Source organism: Oncorhynchus tshawytscha, linkage group LG16 (assembly GCF_018296145.1).
Source record: "Oncorhynchus tshawytscha isolate Ot180627B linkage group LG16, Otsh_v2.0, whole genome shotgun sequence".
NCBI classification, from domain to species: domain Eukaryota; kingdom Metazoa; phylum Chordata; class Actinopteri; order Salmoniformes; family Salmonidae; genus Oncorhynchus; species Oncorhynchus tshawytscha.
The window spans coordinates 52,375,938-52,395,031 of NC_056444.1; the positions used below are offsets into that span (position 1 = coordinate 52,375,938).

The 19,094-nt window shown below is 38.6% G+C and overlaps 1 protein-coding gene across 3 annotated transcripts; it reads left to right on the top strand.

Moving 5' to 3' along the window:
- The first annotated feature begins 5,202 nt into the window (after positions 1–5,202).
- Positions 5,203–17,580, top strand: LOC112215889 (forkhead box protein P3-like). 3 transcript variants are annotated; one of them, XM_024375359.2, is made up of 14 exons: positions 5,203–6,043; positions 6,656–6,715; positions 12,395–12,570; positions 13,158–13,235; positions 13,385–13,505; positions 14,561–14,747; positions 14,895–14,999; positions 15,099–15,186; positions 15,340–15,414; positions 15,566–15,713; positions 15,908–15,984; positions 16,280–16,381; positions 16,496–16,617; positions 16,797–17,580. In XM_024375359.2, the coding sequence occupies exons 3-14, from the start codon at positions 12,403–12,405 to the stop codon at positions 16,852–16,854; spliced, it is 1,329 nt and encodes a 442-aa protein (XP_024231127.1). In that variant the 5' UTR covers positions 5,203–6,043; positions 6,656–6,715; positions 12,395–12,402; the 3' UTR covers positions 16,855–17,580. The 3 variants fall into 3 exon arrangements, with proteins under 3 accessions (XP_024231127.1, XP_024231125.1, XP_024231126.1); XM_024375357.2 differs by having other exon boundaries at positions 5,208–6,043; positions 15,563–15,713; XM_024375358.2 differs by lacking the exons at positions 5,203–6,043; positions 6,656–6,715 and adding an exon at positions 6,740–6,867 and having other exon boundaries at positions 15,563–15,713.
- The last annotated feature ends 1,514 nt before the right edge of the window (positions 17,581–19,094 follow it).

The following is a 19,094-nucleotide window of genomic DNA, read 5'->3' on the forward strand; positions in this document are numbered from 1 at the left end:
GTAAAAAGTTGTTTTGTCTCGGCATGACACAAGACTGTGCCGAGTGCCCTCATGCCTGCCCTAACAGCTGTCCAAACCACTGGAAGCCAAGGGAGCAGATGGCATCTCCTGACAAAGGGAAATGTTCAGGAAAGAGAGCGGGACACAGAGTAACTCTCCCAAAAATTATAACAACAATCCATTGGAGGTTTTGCTTTGTTCTGTGGGAAATATCGGAAATAATATAAAACTGTAGAGTATTAGCTTGTTCATCCAAGGTCAATATCAAAGTGAATGGTGAATACATTAAATAACAATGGACTTCTAGGAACTGGACTTTTCTGTCATTGTCCTCTTCTTGCCATTGTGTGTATGGCAAGTGAGGCATAATGTGCACCCCCAACCGGGAAGCCTGGTCATAGGTTTGATCTTGGCTGGGAGGCAGAGTGAACTACAGCCTGTCCCTTCTGGTCATGATTCCTAGACAGCTATTTCTATCTGGCTCAAAGGACCATAAAACAGAGCTGAATATCATATGGATTAGTCCCAGTCTCTGATGTGTATGGACCTGTGAGTCTGCAATAAACAGTGGTTATTACCCCCCATTGTTTTCTATGTTATGGTACTAATATTAAGCTATATAGTAATAATCATACCAAAACTATGGATGGCAGATTCTGTAGGTTTTTACACTACTTTGTTAATAAGATTTGGTAAATCTGTAATTTGGGTGAGCTTTCTCTTTAACAGAGATGGTCCAACTCTCTCAATAGCCTTGTGCTCACATGTTTGTGGTGCCATCTGTTGGTATAACCACTACAGTGTTATCTGAATAAAGCCCACATGAAGATAGGTGTGTGAAACTGATGGGTAAATTCTCTAGAATGAGGGCCAGGCATGTTTATATTCAATGACAATATAAAAATGAAAATATAAAAGATGTTGTGTAATGTTTACCATTGGGTAGTTGACTGATCAAGATTGTTTTACAATAATAGTATTATATGACCTCAAGATTATTATACTGGAACTAAAAAGTCTCAAATCCATCTGCATTACTCAATGTCAGGTCCGTACAGGCTAAACCACATATGAGTATAACCAAGAAAAGTATAATTATCTAACTTTAACATGAACTAACTGAAATTTGATGAGAGTTATACAACTAGGCTGAGTTCTGAAATAAGTTTTAGGACAAAACAAAACAACATTTGGTCAATCTGCATTCTCAGTCAAAGCCTTGAATTTAAAAAGAATTAAATAATTACCAATAGATGTAATTAATTGGTGGTATTTTCATTCATAAAGGATCAATAGATTTTTACAACGCATTACTATTTCATTTATTTTGTGATATCAACAGATATATATCAGTCATTTTCTATGTATTTTGTTGCTTTAGTTTCAACATGTAACCAGGGACTGCAGATAAACTATTGGTTTTCAACTAATAGATTTGTGATGATGAATTAACATACACTCTCCTCCATATGTATTTGGACTGTGAAGCTAAGGGTTTTAATTTGGCTTTATACTCCGTTTGAGAAAATGTTTCATGAGGCAACAGTACAGATTGTTTTATTTGAGGGTAGTTTTTTAAAATAAATAACAGTTTTACCGTTTAGAAAGGACATCACTTTATGTGTCTTGTCTCCCCATGTGAAGAAGAAGTCATAAGTATTTGCAAAAATGTACTTATACTGTATTAAATTAGTTAAAAGTTTAGTATTTGGTCCCATATTCCTTGCACACAATGATTACATCAAGCTTGTGACTCATCAAACTCTTTGGATGCATTTGCAGTTTTTTGTTTTTGTTTTTTGGGGTTATATTTTGCCCAAACATTTGCCCTAACGCACTTGCCTTTCGTGAACTAACACTCGCACTTGACTTTTTTCTACAAGCACTGGCTTTGCTGATACAGTGCCTTCAGAAAGTATTCATACCCAATGACTTATTCTACATTTTCTTGTGTTACAGCCTGAATTCAAATGGAAAATACACTTGAAAATCTTGAAAATCTATGGCAAGACCTGAACATGTTTGTCTAGCAATGATAAACAACCAATTTGACAGAGAAATCAATGTTTTTCTCACCCATCTACACATAATACTCCATAATGACAAAGTGAAAACATGTTTTTAGAAATGTTTGCAAATGTATTAAAAATGGAATACAGAAATATCTAATTTACATGAGTAATGACTTCCCTGAGTCAATACTTTGTAGAAACACTTTTGGCAAGAATTACAGCTGTGAGTCTATCTGGGTAAGTCTCTAAGAGCTTTCCACACCTGGATTGTGCAACATTTGCCCATTATTCTTTTCAAAATTCTTCAAGCTGTCAAATTAGTTGTTGATCATGGCTAGACAAACATTTTCAGGTCTTGCCATAGATTTTCAAGTAGATTTAAGTCAAAACTGCAACTCGGCCACATTCTTGGTAAGCAACTCCAGTGTAGATTTGGCCTTGTGTTTTAGGTTATTGTCCTCTTGAAAGGGGAATTCATCTCCCAGTGCCTGGTGGAAAGCAGACTGAACCAGGTTTTGCTTGAGGATTTTACCTGTGCTTAGCTCCATTCCATTTAATTTTTATCCTGAAAAACTCCCCAGTCCTTGCTGATGACAAGCATACCCATAACATGATGCAGCCACCATCATGCTTGAAAATATGAAGAGTGGTACTCAGTGATGTGTTGTGTTGGATTCTCCCCAAACATAATGCTTTGTATTCAGGGCATAAAGTTAATTTCATTGCCACATTTCTTGCAGTTTTACTTTAGCGCTTTATTGCAAACAGGATGCATGTTTTGGAATATTATTCTGTACATGCTTCCCTCTTTTCTCTCTGTCATTTAGGTTAGTTTTACAATGCTGATCCATCCTCATTATTCTCCTGTCACAGCCATTAAACTCTGTAACTCTTTTAAAGTCAACGTTGGCCTCATGGGGAATTCCCTGAGCGGTGTCCTTCCTCTCCGGCAATTGCGTTAGGAAGGACACCTGTATCTTTGTAGTGACTGATTGTATTGATGCACCATCCAAAGAGTAATTAATAACTTCACCATGCTCAAAAGGATATTCAATGTCTGCATTTTACATTTTTACCAATCTACCAATAGGTGCCCTTTATTTGTGAGGCACTGGGAAAAATCCCTGGTCTTTGTGATTGAATCTGTGTTGGAAATTCACTGCTCAACTGAGGGACCTTACAGAATATTTGTATGTGTGGGGTACAGAGATGAGGTAGTCATTCAAATAATGTTAAACACTATTATTGCACACAGAGTGAGTCCATGCAACTTATTATGTGAATTTTAAGCACATTTTTACTCCTGAATTTATTTAGGCTTGTTATATCAAAGTGGTTGAATAATTATTGACTCAAGACATTTCAGCATTTCATTTTGAATGAATTTATAATATAATTCCACTTTGACATTATGGGGTATTGTGTGTAGGCCGGTGACAACAAAATCTCAATTTAACCAATTTCAAATTCAGGCTGTAACACATCAAAATATGGAAAATGTCAAGGGCTGTGAATACTTTTTAAAGGCGATGTAACTACTTTATTGACAAAACATGTACTTACTTTATCTTAGCTAGGTGAGACAACCACATGTATCTTAAGATGAATGAGTTGCTCTGAGTAAGTGCGTCTGATATATTACTAAAATGTTTGAATTTTTTAAAATGTAAATGCAATAGTAACTGAATGGTGAATGATGACTGGAGTCATTTTCTTTCTAAGTGAGTAGATAAGATGTTTCTGACCACTTCTAAATGAATCCTGATAATGCCATGATTTTTTTAAAATCATGAATGAATCTAGAATAATGACGAGTGAGAAAGTTACAGAGGCTACTACAAAATCTCTCACCCATACCAATAATAGAGGAGGTAAGCATTTTTTTTTGGGGGGGGTATGATCTTTGTGCCTCCGTAACCTTCTCACGCATCATTGTTCATGATCCATTCATGATTATCCATAATCATGGTAGCATCCACATAAATGTAGAAGTGTTTAGAAACATCCTCTTTTCTCACAATAAAAGTGACTCCAAAATGGCAAAGTGACTCTACAAACTCAGTTCCTACTGGGCAAAACATCATCCAAAACACAACCAAAACATACTGCAAATACATCCAACAAGTTTGTGGAGTCACAAGTCCTTGTGTTCAAGGAATATCAGACCAAATACTAAACTGACCAAATACTAAATACTAAACTGAGTAGTTTAATACTCTGTAAGTGAATTTGGCCAAAAAATTATGATTTAAAAAAACACATCATGACATTAATTGAGAAAAGTTATGAAAAACAACCCCGACAAAGGTTTTTGTGAAAGCCTGTGTACAGTTGTTATCTAATAAGGGGAATGTTTGTTAAGATTAAAAAGGAAATTGAGATGCTCAAGCAGACCGCTTCCTTGCAACGTTCTGTGGTGTATTTTAGATAGATGACCTTTGAGAACCTGAAAAATAACTCTTCAGAACAAAGTGTTTTACACCTGCTTAGAATGTCATACTTTACCTCGCGCGGGCTTCCCCGTTGCGTAATGGACTATTTTTTCATTGGTTATGTTAATGTTTCCTCTGTAAAATGCCTCGTTAACCATTTTTGGTGGTGATGCTGGTAGTAATGATAATGATGATTATTATCTTTATTACAAAATAAAACAAGTACAGCGGACACAACAACAGCAAAACAAATCAATTTCTCACAAGAAATACACCTTTTGATGTCTCTATCACAATTGTAATGTTGATAGTTTCATATACGGCTCATGCTATTAACCATTTGAGCATACATGTCATAACGAGAAAAAAATGTAATCTTACTTCAGCTCGTCATGATTAGGACACACCTGAGGTCAGCAACCGGCCGCTCTAGCCCCCTATTACCACTCCTCTGCTTCTTCTAGAGATCCTCACACACAAGGAAAAGTTTAATCACAGACAACATTTTTTACAATTCATGATGAATTACATCCAAAGATGTAAGAATGCAAATGGACAACATATGACTTTTTGAATGTCTTGTCAGCAACTATCCTTACAGTATGTGTGGTCAGGAGTGACAGAATATGTGGTAAAAGATGGAGCAGTCTGTGTCCTTGCTCTGTTCCTCCGCAGACTGAGGTCGGCGAGAAAGTGCATAATTTCATTGTTTTCCCTCAGATTGTGTGTTGCGTTCACACGAGAAGACAAGTTTCAAGTAAATGTGTCTTGGTACACATGAGAAATCGTACTCCTCAGCATAGCCAGTCAAAGACTTAAACAGGGGTAAAAGGAGAGCTAGAAGAGTATTTTAGCCATGGAAAGTTATTTAACAATGTGGTTTGGAGAATGTGTTGGGTAATTGTAGGGTTTAGAGCCTGCCGATATCACTGCGGACTGTTTAGGCCCCTCAGAGTCATGGTGCGGCATTGCCTTTGTAACAGAGGTGGTTCAATGAGCCATGCTTGCATGTTGAGTAACTTTGTCGGAAACCTAAAGACTTGCGCTAGCTTCCCAAGCTTAGGGTTTAGCTCAGTGAGCCAACACAACTTTGTGGTGCGCAGACGACCAGGGCTGCAACCGAGACTGTCCCATCGGTGCCAGTCATTCAGTTGATGCCTATTAGCTGCTGGGGTCATTGTGGAGAGGGAGACGAGGTCCTGAAGACTTGCGAAAGCTCCCCAAGCTAATGCCTAGGTTTTAGACCACCGGGCTAACACAGACAACCCAGATTAATTTGATTTACACTAATTCAGTACAATACGGTGGATCAAATAATCAACAATCACAAAACAAACCATTTCTGTGCACTGCCATTGTGGCTTGTAGCATTTATTTGTTCTGAAATAGGTTGTGCTTCATACTATTGAGGGTAGGGTAAGTCATTTACGCTTATTTGTGTGAAACCTGTTACAGTGATGTAGGACATTTCCATTTCGATGGCAGGCGTAAACTTTTTTTCCTACTGTAACTTCCAGGTATAAATACAGACTGGATTCTGGCAAACACACATTTCACGCATCTGTTCCCTCTCTCACACGTTGCTTGTGACATTTTCAGGTGAGTGTTGAATGAAGGGGATCGTGATTCTGCGTTATTCATGCTCTCTGTAATCCGAGTGATTTCTCTTTATTTGAGCATGTTATTGTGATTACGCAACGTTATTTGAACAATTCTACTCATCATGGCTGTCCATTGTGTTGACACACAGTGAAATTATACAAGGCCGCATGATTGTGTTTAGTCTGTATCAAGATTTTTTTTTATGTAGCTATTGTGAAAGTTACCTGAATACGATGTGTTGGAAAAGCAAAAATAAGATACTATTGGAGGAGATTAATGTTAACATTTATTTGTACCTTAGACAAAACATGCTGATAGGTTTTGGTCTTACTTGCCTAACAAATGAATAATTAATGCTGAAATCCAATATAATTGTTTTATAGCATCAAATAAATATACTTTTCATAAACATTTTTATATTTATAAACACATTTTAATAAACATTTCCTTTTCAACATTTCTTTGCTCTTACCATAACCTGTTTCCCCGTTACAGTGAATATTGCTGGTAGTCTGTGTTCTTTCAAACGTAATAAACTTCAAACATCACTTGTGGAATTACTACCCCCTCTCTCTGACATTTGTTACCTTTTTTTTCTTCATTTTCTAGCATCTCATCCTCTTAAGAACAGGAAGACAGAAAGCGAGCAGGAGATACGGAAGGTGTAAGGTGAGAAAAACTGTCTGTTTTAACGTGTGACCTTTACATTTTAGGAATGCACTTCTTTGCTTTCAGCTAGAGTTGGCAACCATTCTGTGTATCAGAAAGGAGATCATTCAGTGGACAAGTGTCTCCCAAATTGGGGTGCGTGTCCCCAAGAGGTACGTACAGTACGCAAAACTCAAGACCATGGTGTAAATCTGGTTTGGTGTCATCTGTAATGGTGGATTGTTTGTAGCTGTGGTGTATGAGCTATTTTATAGTGTAGTCTAATGATCATGTACCTTACTTCTAAAAGCGTACAAAGTATCGATGCTGTATATCAGTTGGGTAACATAGATTGTAGGCATATAGCAAAAGGGTGAAAGGGGAATGATAGGTCTTAATATTAAGTAAACACAACTAAGAAAATAACTTTGTTTGTAATGACTGCTTTAGTGAGGAACCTGTTAAAAGGTGTTAACAGGTGTAAAAGTAAGTATTTAAAGCATCACTAATCATATAGGCGAAAACAATCCAATCTTTCTTCTACACATTTTTAAAGCATTATGTTCAAGAGAACTTTTAACTTCTCATTGAATGGATTATTCAATGACAACCCAGTCGACACAATTCTAACACTGGGCACATTCATTCACAAAATTGAAACGACTTTGGTATGATATCTATCACGGTTAGGGTAGATTAATTTGAACTCACGATATTCAAGGAAATAATTGGTGAAAAAAATGTAATAATTGAAACTCTGAAATATCTATGCGTTACTAAAAAAATGTACAATCTCATTGTGAATGTAATTCTTAAAATGATTTGGGTTTAGACCCAAGACCTGATATTCATAACATGATGGACTGTTGGTGGATTGAAGTCTCATGGTGCAAAAAGGTCATTTGTGACGAATCTGTGGGCTTGTCCAGAATTAGTCTTTAATCATTAAATGATACTGGGATTTTTTTAAATGTATGTCAAGAATGTGTACCAGTATCATCACATGTTGCTGTGTCATCAGAATGATCATACATTCAGATTTTTCTGACGGTAGTCAATATCTGTACTTTGTTACCACAAAAAAAGCAAATGATGGAATATGGTAATATTTTCGGTACCACAATGTCAAAGACGATGAATCACTTTACAGGAATTACACTGTTATACTTTGGTCTTTCAATTGTGTTACTTTTGATCTGTGAGAAAACCAGAAAGCATTTTCTCTCTATGAATATTTTTTTGTCAATATATAAATGTAAGTATTGAGGCTTACACTACAATCACAACATGCATTTAATCTGCAAATTGCCAAAATATTCCAGGTAGATTAGGTTTTTATTCAGTTAACCTAATTTAAAGATCAGATTAGGATGAACAGATTAATTACAAGCATATTTTTTTTTGTATTGTAGTTTATAGAATAATACATGTAGGTCAAATTCTGGCGAAAGCCAATAGTGATACATAGTTATAAATGGAAGCTCCAAGTCAGTGTGACATGATTGTAGGGTGTTGTTGTAGCTGGATTTACGCTGCACATTAATGTGACATTAGTAATCATGAGTAGTAGTTCTATCTCAATTCCTTTTTATTTGTATTTAATTGTATTTGTACTATTAGGGATCTATTCTACTATTAGGGATCCCGATTAGCTGTTGCCAAGGCAGCAGCTACTCTTCCTGGGGTCCAAACACATAATGGCACTTACATTACACTAAAAACAAAAAATAAAACAGTACATCATATAAAAGTATTACACCACTACATATCTACAATACAAAATGTATAATACCACCATACAACAATATTACAATGTACGTGTGTGTAGAGTGAGTGCGCTAGCGTGTGTGCGTATGCGTGTGTGTGTCTCTTTACAGTCCACCTTGTTCCATAAAGTGGTTTTATTCGTTTTTTTTCAAATCAGATTTTACTGCTTGCATGAGTTACTTGATGTGGAATAGAGTTCCATGTAATCATGGCTCTGTGTAGTACTGTGCGTTTCCCAAAGTCTGTTCTGGACTTGGGAACTGTGAAAAGACCCCTTGTGACATGTTGTGTGGGTATGCGTGGGTTCCTGAGCTGTGTGCTAGTTTGAACAGACATCTCTGTGCTTTCAACATGTCAATACCTCTCGCAAAGACAAGTAGTGATGCAGTCAGTCTCTCCTCTACTTTGAGACAACAGAGATTGACATGCATGCCATTGATGTTAGTTCTCCATGTACACTTAAGGGCCAACTGTGCTGCTCTGTTCTAGGTCAACTGTAATTTGCTGATGTCCCTCTTTGTGGCACTTGACTATATGACTGGGCAGTAGTCCAGGTGTGATTAAACTAGGGCCTGTAGGACTTGTTTTGTTGATAGGAATGTCAAGAAAGTAGAGCAGCACTTTATTATGGGCAGACAACCTCTCCCCATCTTAGCTACTGTTACATCAATGTGTTTTAACCATGACAGTTAACAATCCAAGGTTACACCAAGCAGTTTAGTCTCCTAAACTTGCTAAATTTTCACATTATTCATTAGAATATTTAGTTGAGGTTCAGGGTTTGTGAATGTTGGCCCAAATACAATGTTTATAGTTTTTTAAATATTTAGTTCTAGCTTTTTACTTGTCAGTGCTGGGATCTTTGGGACATTCCTAACCCTAACCTTAACCACTATCCTTACCCTAATCCTAACTTTAACTCTAACCTTAACCCTTACCATAACCATTTAAAATGTCATTTATGATGGGGTAGGGACATCTCAAGGATCGCAGATAGCACAGGCCATTCTAAAACTGACTGCAGCTTTTTGTTAAGTTATTTTACTTGCTGTGGTAGCTGACGTTTATAATGTTGAGCCATCAGCATACATAGACTCACAGGCTTTACTCAGTGCCAGTGGCAGGTCATTGGTAAAGATTGAAAAACATAAGGAGCCTAGACAACTGACCTGGGGAATACCCAACTCTACCTGGATTATGTTGGAGAGGCTTCCATTAAAGAACACAAAACAGCAACCACAAGCTTCTTATTATCAATTTATTTCAGCCAATCATCAGTGATTTGTGTAAGTGCCGTCCGTATATGTTGAGTGCCCTTCCCTATAAGTATGCTGAAAGTCAATTGTTGATTTGTTTACTCTGTAATAGCATTGCATCTGGTCAACCCAATTTTTTCCAAAAGTTTACTAAGGATTGGTAGCAGGCTGATTGGTCAGCTGTTTGAGCCAGTAAAGGGTGCTTTGCTATTCTTGGGTAGCGGAATGACTTTTGCTTCCCTCCAGGCCTGAGGGCACACACTTTCCTGTTGGCCTAGATTGAACAAATGGCAAATAGGAGTGTCAATATAGTCCGCTATCATCCTCAGTAATTTTCCATCCAAGTTGTCAGACCCAACATTTCTGCAACTACCGCCCCCTTACAAGCAACGTTTGAAATATGTTCTACCTTCTTGTGGCTTTGAGTCAGTGACTCTTATCACAGAATGAAATGTTACATTTGAGAAGTTAAACAATTCTTTTTTCACCTCTTCCGCACTCACTTTACGGAATTCAAAATTACAATGCTTGTATTTCATAATTTGGTAATTTATTAATGGATGTGTAGGTTCAGGGTTTGTTTTTGGCATGTCATGCCTAAATTGGCTAATCTTGCCAGTAAAAAAACGATTAAAGTAGTTGGCAATATCAGTGGGTTTTGTGATGAATGAGCCAACTGATTCAATGAATGATGGAGCTGAGTTCACCCTTTGGAAATACAGAAGTTGGACATAAATGTTCAAGAAACATCCTAACTTTGTAATATAAACTGCAATATGTTTATTTTATTTTATTTTCTGTAGGACTGGTATTATATGACCATCAAATTGAAAGTTAGTCTTCATGCTTATTTTGCCATTTAGATTAATTCAATAATTTTGGACATAAATGTTAATGTAGCTGTCTCTAAGTCACCACTACAGTATAGTATTTTCTCTAATCTATTTTTCTAAAAGTTTTTCTTCTCATTCAAAAAGAAATGTTGAATTAGAAGAAAACATATTATAAATTAAACATAATATAATATTGGGGGGGGGAAAAAAAAATATTCTGCTTAATACTGTCCTTTGTGGATCAAAGATCAAAAATAATGATTACTCTGCTTATAAATTCCTTCCTCTCCTACTGTAGTGTTATAGGTCAAAGAAAGCGAATCTACAAATCAATATCACCCACAGGTTCCTTCCAAAGTGCCAAGATCAGACAGATATTTTAGATATGGAAGCATAGTGAGTAATAAGAAAACTCACTGAGAAAAAAGTTTCAATATGATACAGAAGGAATAACTTTCCATATGTAGTTGATTGTAAATATAGCATTTTGATAATCAAACCCAGTCCTAGACTATAGTAAAAGCTGAACGTAATTGTCCTCAGTTGAGAGAAGTGTTGTAAGAAGTGTTAATATATCACAATTTTCTACTTGTAATGTCATTGTAGCACATCCATTCATCAAATCACACCCTACAAACCTGTGCGACATAAACATGTACTGTAGCTCTCAATTCCAAATCCAAAAGATGTGCTTATTCATTTAATGTCTGTTTTATGTGACATGATTCAATTGTCACTTTGCATTCCAACAAATACTTTGCCTTGATCTGAGCTTTCTGTAAAGAAGAAATGTTTGGTTTTGCTAGTGAAGTGGAGATAAAAGTGAGAAGCCACAAAGAGCTTCAGTACTTTCTCTTTCTACTGAATTCCTGTTTCCTCTTCCTGGGTGAGAGCGTGCATTTGCAAATGTACACAGTGGTCACCCATAGACTTTTAAACATTTGAGGTATAGAGTTCTATGAGGTTGCCTTTAGAAGCTCTTGGGTAGCACTTTATTCTACAGTACAAAAATGACCAGATAATTTACACATTTACCTAAAAATGACATGATATAATTACACGTTTGTTTTTTTGCTGAGTTTTAACAGATTTTTGGTACCAAGTAGTTCTTTCAAGTATACTAAGCACAATAACGTAGCCATTGATACCACATTATTTCCTTCTAAATACAAGGTGAAGACCACTGAAACAGTATCAGTACCAGTACCAGGGGTACGAGGGGAGAAAAGAATTGGAGCACCCTCTCCCCTTCCCTCTTTCCTGTGCTATATTTTTGAGATACCTGCTGCTATCAGCTTCATCTCTGTACCCTCCACTGTCTGTGTAGTCAAAGGTTGCACCTGTGCACAACCACAAAATCTCTCAGCCCAGACTGTGTTTGAACTCCTCTCCCTTTCATTATGTCTGATAAAGGAACAAAGATAATATGCCTCCAAACCTGTAGCTGTCTAACATTTACCAAAGAGCAAATTTGTATCCCCCCTCACTCTCTCTTTTTCTCTCTCTCTCTCTCTCTCTCTCTCTCTCTCTCTCTCCCTCTCTCCCCCTCTCTCTCTCTCTCCCCCTCTCTCTTATTATATTATATTGTAGCAATATGTTGTTTTAATGTCATACATTGAACAATATGCTGGACTGAATACAACATAACCTTACAAATAGGAACATACCTACATAATTGGTGCCCTGTGTGGAGATGATCTATTGCGATGTGTGTTTATTTACGATTGTTTATGTTGTCTACACATTTGCAGCGTGAGAGTCAACCTTTATCCACCACCACCCCTGCATTCCTAGGGGTAACATGCACTTAGCATTAACCCTCCATTTCTGCTCTTCTGCACCAGGCCCAGGGATGCCACAGACTGAGAGTGAGAGGTTGAAGAGTGGGCGACTGAACAGTGGGCGTCATCAGCGGCAGCGAGAGCGGCGGGGGGGTGAACAGGGAGAGGAGCCAGACGCACGTACCCAGCCCAAAGATTCTGCCTCACCTCAGCTCTGTGCTCGTACGTCTGTTACGCAGGTACTGGTTGAACTGTTACTGTGGTTTCAAGCCAAATTTGAGCCAGATTTACAAAGAAAAATAATAATACATAATGAATACTAAAATAAACATGAATTGAAAGTTAAGAGCTCAAGCTAAAGTGTACATCAATTGGTTTCATACCATTTGCTTTTTATTTATTTTTTGGTCTACAATTTTTTTGTATAATAATACTAATTTAAGACTATTAAAGCTAGAATCCAGAAAAAATAACAAAGCCACACCCAGCCTCTGTTTCGATAAAAAGCTGAGGGACGGGCCTAAAGACATGGAACTACTCTCAAATTCATAGACTACGCTATGGATGCAAGGACTGGCCATCCGTGATATCAAAATGACAGTTTCAACCATGTTTTGAGGCTATACAGTGGTTGTTTACATTTACTTTGTTGAACTCAGCTTATCAGGCCTTAATAAGTTTTCTTCAAGGGTAATTGTTAAGTCCAAACATTAATGTTGCAACTAAGGATTCTAGCTTGGAGGAAATATTTATACTTTCATTACATGGAATATCTGTTGTCCTTGTAGTGAGAGGAATGATGTAAATAAATGTCCATTATTCATAGATGGGCTTCCCATTGATGATTAGACCTGGAGTTTCACTTATGGCCTCGTCTCAGCTCCAAAGCATATTGTTACGGCAGGTATGATATTCCTTCTTATACATGTAAACCCATACATTATTGTTTCAGTTTCACTGACATTAGCACAAGAAAGTTGCTTGTATTTGCTTGGACAACTCCATGCTGGTGAAAAGGGATACTGTAAGTGCCTTGTTGCGTGTCCTCCCCAGTGTTCCAGTGAGGAGGAGGGGAGACCACTCCTGCAACGGGTGTCTCTGTGCCCCCAGTTGAGCCAGCACAGACCCTCTGTTCTACGCCAGGGTGTCCAGGCTGCCCACGTGCGACCGCAGGGTACGCTTTGCGCTGACTGACTCTCTGCAGCCCCCTTGCGTACACATGTTTTTTTATTTTATTTATTAATTTCACCTTTATTTCAACCAGGTAGGCCAGTTGAGAACAAGTTCTCATTTACAACTGCGACCTGGCCGAGATAAAGCAAAGCAGTGCGACACAAACAACAACACAGAGTTACACATGGGATAAACAAACGTACAGTCAATAGCACAATAGAAAAATCTATGTAGTGTGTGCAAATGTAGTATGTCTTAGGAGAAGATATAAAGCCAGCTTGTAGTCCTAAAAAAACAGAAATGAGTTAAATCTGGTTCGTTCAGCCATTCCTTTGGGGAAATGAATGGGGAAAGAATAGGGTTTTGGAACAAACTTAGAAAATAAGGTCTGAGGTTAACACAGGCTTAGGAGATCTTATACGTTTGGTTATATGCGATAATATCAGTTGACATGACATTTATGAATTATGAAGCCTTCATGTGCTTTCTTTCATTTACATACAGTCAATGCTTCAAAATGCACAACAAGTGACGTTAGCTGATGAAGATTATCTCATAGAACAAAACGTATAAGATCTCCTAAGCCTGTGTTTACCACAGACATATAAAACTCCATTCATTTCCCCGTAGGCTTTGTTCCACGGACCATGGCTGTGTCAGTGCTTACTAAAAGACGCCATTATTATTGCTCTCTATAAAACAGCTCTTTATGGAGAAAGACCTACAGTAGAAACACTGTCCATGACTCTCAAGTGTATAATGGATATATAGAATCTATAACTAACCCCATAGTTCTGTCCGCTTGGACAGTATTCACAACTGGACCATTAAATCATTGTCAAAACATTTTCATTTTTCCCTCACCCTATAATGTGTGTGTACAGTCACACTTTTGAATGGAAACACTAGCGGCTTTAAAAGCATGGAGTCATTCTATATGTTGCATACAATTCTATACAGCCATTATACTGTACATTATTCAAAGGAGGCTCATGGAATGTGTATCTAGGTCTTTCTCCATAAAGATCCATTTTTCTCTACCTTCTGCTTCTCCAGCACCATGCACTCTAACAGAGGCCAGTTCAGCTCAGCCCATCTCACTGTGCAAGGTGGAGGTGGACACAGGGAGCCGTGGACAGTCCTCTCCCCCACACTCTGAGCACTCTCCTGGGCCAACTCGTCACCCCTCTCCCCCGGGGACAGCCAGTCCTAAGCAGAGCTCCATCATCACCAGGCAACATGAGTGAGTTCCGCGTGTGTGTGTGCGTCTGTGTGCATGTACGTGCATCTGAGCTTGTGCCATGAACAGAAACTGCATAAACATTGCCAGGTTGGTTTGATTGATTGCGTTCAGTCCTAAGTTTGTAATATTCCTCCCCTCATTCTGCAGGGCAGGTCACCCAACCCTAGAGGGGTCCAGTGCTCTGTTTCTCAACGGACTCTGCTGCTGGCCTGGCTGCGATGCAGTATTTGAAGAATTCCCCAGTTTTTTGAAGTAAGTAATGAGCACCAGTATATTTCATTAGTCATTGTGATACAGTTGTGGCGCTGTTGTTTATAGTCATGACAGTGATGCTCTTTATGGTGTTTCCAGACACCTCCACTCTGACCATGGCCATGGAGACAGAAGCATTGCACAGTGGAAGGTACAACAAGACATGGTGCAATACATGGAGACCCAGGTTTGTTCCTGTAGTTCTACATATTATATAGTTTTACAGAAAAACTCCAACTAGTGAACACGGAGAACCCGGGAAAGGTTGTAAAAGCTCCAAGTCCAGCTAAGTGAAAATGTGGCCCTTAATGAACCTCAATGAATCTTCTCTCTTTTTTAGCTGACTGTGGAAAAACAGAAACTCTTCGCAATGCAACTACATCTGCACCTATCTGGACACAAATCAACTGTCTTGGTAACTTCTCTTTTGAATAATTCCCTCAAGTGACTATAGTAACCGGCCATTGTCCATTATCCTGCACTTTTTAAGACAATTTCTATGTACCTCAACTTGTCCTTGTTGAATGTCTGTGTTGTTGGGTCATGGTCTCTCTCCCTGTCAGAAGGCAGCTTCAGACTGGCCTTACAGGCACAGCCTGTCACTAGGCCTGCCCCAGAACCGAGGTGGAGTGTCACGCTGCACCACTAAAGAGCCAGAGGAGCTGGTGCAGCACGAGTATTGGCCCTCTGCTGCTCCCCACCACCTACGGCCAGGTAACACTGCCCCGCCCCTCCCGCTCTTCTTAAGCCTGAGGGAGTTCCACTCCATTTTGATTCTGAATGCCACTCTGAGTGCATTCCTACAAGTGTTTTGCTTGTCTGTTTTGGTGATGTTGTCTTTCGTGTTGTTGTGAAATCTGATCCAAACTCAAGACCTGGTATGTTTGCTTTCGTTGGCCGTCCTACAGATCTTATCCCGAGTGTTGAGTGTTACAAATACAACAACATTAGGCCACTGTACACCTACGCCTGCATGATAAGATGGGTGAGTTGTCTGATTTAAACAGTAAGAGTCTCTCTGAACACTTGTGTAAAAGGAGCACTTGAGAAAAGGAAAAGGTAGACTGTCGAGAGTCTGGCTGAGTGTCTGAGGAGCATACAGTTTGCTCGGTAGTTCATGCATCCTTGTTGGACTGCAAGACAGCGACAAGTGTGACATTAATATAACATCTGTTGTTTTGGACTACATGTGTAGCAAGACCTCAATCTATGTCTAGACCCCATGTGAGTTGTTTCAATTGCACACGCATATTGTGAATGTCCACCATGTCTGTCTGCAGTCTATACTGGAGTCTCCAGACAAGCAGCGCTCCCTGAATGACATCTACAACTGGTTCACCACTATGTTCTTCTACTTCCGACACAACACGGCCACATGGAAGGTTAGGCTTCTCCTTGGATCATTATGCTCGCTTTCATATGAGTCCTATATTTGAGTCTTGAGCAATATTAGCTCCTGAACTCCTTACACAAGCTGTATTCATTTGCCGCCACAGAACGCTGTCCGTCACAATCTTAGCCTCCACAAGTGTTTTGTGCGAGTGGAGGGAGGCAAGGGGGCCGTCTGGACAGTGGATGAAATGGAATATCAAAGGAGAAAGGGACAAAAATACCACAGGTAGACAGACCTATGGTCTGGATGTGCTCTCTTGATTCATTCTTAGTTTTGCAGCTTCATTCCAACTCAACAAGTGAGGGTGCTATTGTTAACCCTGTTAATAAAACACAGCTTAACCCACCCATTAACACAGACATGTTTTTAAAATGATATTGTAATAATATGAACCATCTTTTTAGGGATCATCATGTGAAATGGCTGGCACCCTACTCCTTATTTCGTCCAGAGGAACCTTGAACATAACCACCCCTTCAGTGAATGAAAAACTACTGGGAAAGGAAGTCACTAGGACCTATTACTGAATCAGGTATTTTTTTAACAAGGCTGGAGAAAAAGCCCTCCAGGAGAGTTGACCTGTCCTGGTCTACAGTATCTACAGAACCTATCATCACCTTCTTTGTTCAGCAGCAGATGGTGCTACAACATAGCACAGCCCAGGACTCTTTTGCCTCTAGACTCTTTTATCATGAAGATGTGTGCACAGCTGGAATGGCTATACGTTTTGCAGCATTTGAAAGAAAAATATATACTTAGCAATTATTTGTCAATCAAACTTAGTGAAAGGGTAAACAATTGTTTTGTTGTGTTGGCTACATACAGTATACTCTATCCCACTGGGCTCATCATTGTAAACTGTTGTTTTGAGGGTGGAATTTCAACCATAGGATTAGTTCAACATTTTAATTAATTTTCAACATAGACAAACATTGTATGAAATATAATGAATTTGTACCTTTGAAATAATGTCAGATCATCACTCAATCAGTTAGCCAACAAACTTATTGACTTCTGATTTATTGAGTGGGTGAATAAAGGTTGAAATCGCATTGATCAACGTTTCTACCAAATATTACCCAAATGTCCACGTTGAAATTAAATTGTGTGCCCAGTGGGATGTTACAGCAAGCATGTACAATTTTACACTGTGTTAGAAAAATAAAAAATACTCTGCAATTAAATGTATCTTTGATTATATCTTGTGGATGTGATCTGTCTAATGAATCTATCAAGGGTTATCCAGTTATTTATATCCAAAGTTACTTTTCTAAAGGACAACATGCCTTTATCTGGTGTGCATGGGTAAGCATGAGACTGTTTGATATGAGCAAACCTCAGTCTGGACCAGATCCATGGAAGTTAATGCATGTGTATGTGCTTTCCAAATTCAAAAGTATACTAAAACCATTTAACTGTAATTCCATATGAGGGGGGTGTTTTTGCACATTCCTTTTCTCCCAGAGAGAGAAAATGCCCCCCCAATATGCAAATTAGCCCCATATTTTGTTTTAGGTCTGTAAAGTGTCTGCCTCGTCTCTCTCAATCACAATCTCACATCCACAAACCTGCTAGCTCTCAGAAAAGGACCTCAGGCAAGGTATTTTTGACAGGACAAGACAGAGAGAGTGCAGTAAATACGACACATTTCCACTTTTCAGACCTTGATTACACATCTCAGGGCATAGTCATAAATAATAACTAGCAATTGCCTGTTCAAGGCAACCACTAACATATAAAAGTGTTCACCTGTAAATCAAGAACAAACTGATTTCATATCACGATTCACATTTTTACCGATAACAGATACATAGATACATCAGATTCATATTCTGACCTGTACATCCAAAAGGATCATATTAAAATACTGATTTTGCAAGCGAGCACTTAATCGGTGGGTATGTTTGTGTATAAATTGAGAAGTGTACCCTTTGGATAAAACAATTTGGTTCTGTTATCATTCTGTCACAGCTCAGAAATACTGTATGACCTGGTGGCTGAAGTCTTGACAGAGTTGTAGTCCTTTTCCAGCTCTCAGTGTTTTGCTGTTGGGAATTATGGCTTCAAAGGTCCCAGACGAGTATCACAGCCCTCCAAGCCCAGCCTACACACTTGAGCCCAATCTATAAAAAATGTTATCCTGTTTTATATATATGTATATATATACATAACAGGATTCATGTCTGATATGAATTCCTATAATGATTGCAAAATATAAATTCAAAGGATTTAGTTCAGAGAAATGGCATTGTCTGTGTCTTCCCATAAGTGATTCCTCTGTGATGGTGCCACTCAATCTTTGAGAGAGAAGACGCTGTATCTAAAGAGAGAACATGAACAGAAAGCTGGTTTCCATTTCACTGGATGGGGTTGTCCCACCGGAGGCCATGACAAGCTTCTGATGCCGTCTGACAGCCCAGAACTTTCCACCACTTTGATGCCATGACATTTGAATGGAGCAGCCTGGGGGGAGACAGATGATAACTTGCATGAGTTCACCCATTTCTCTGTCTCCTGCTGGCGGGCTACATAAAGTATAATTGCTCAGAGCATGATTAAAGTCTTTCAGCAAGGTGTAAACACATTAAACACACCCCTTGAACATCCTTAGCAGTCAAAAGAGAGACGCAACACCCTTGTGACTTTGAAACATATCTCATAGCCTCAGATAAAATAATAAAAGAAAAATGAATTGTGATGTG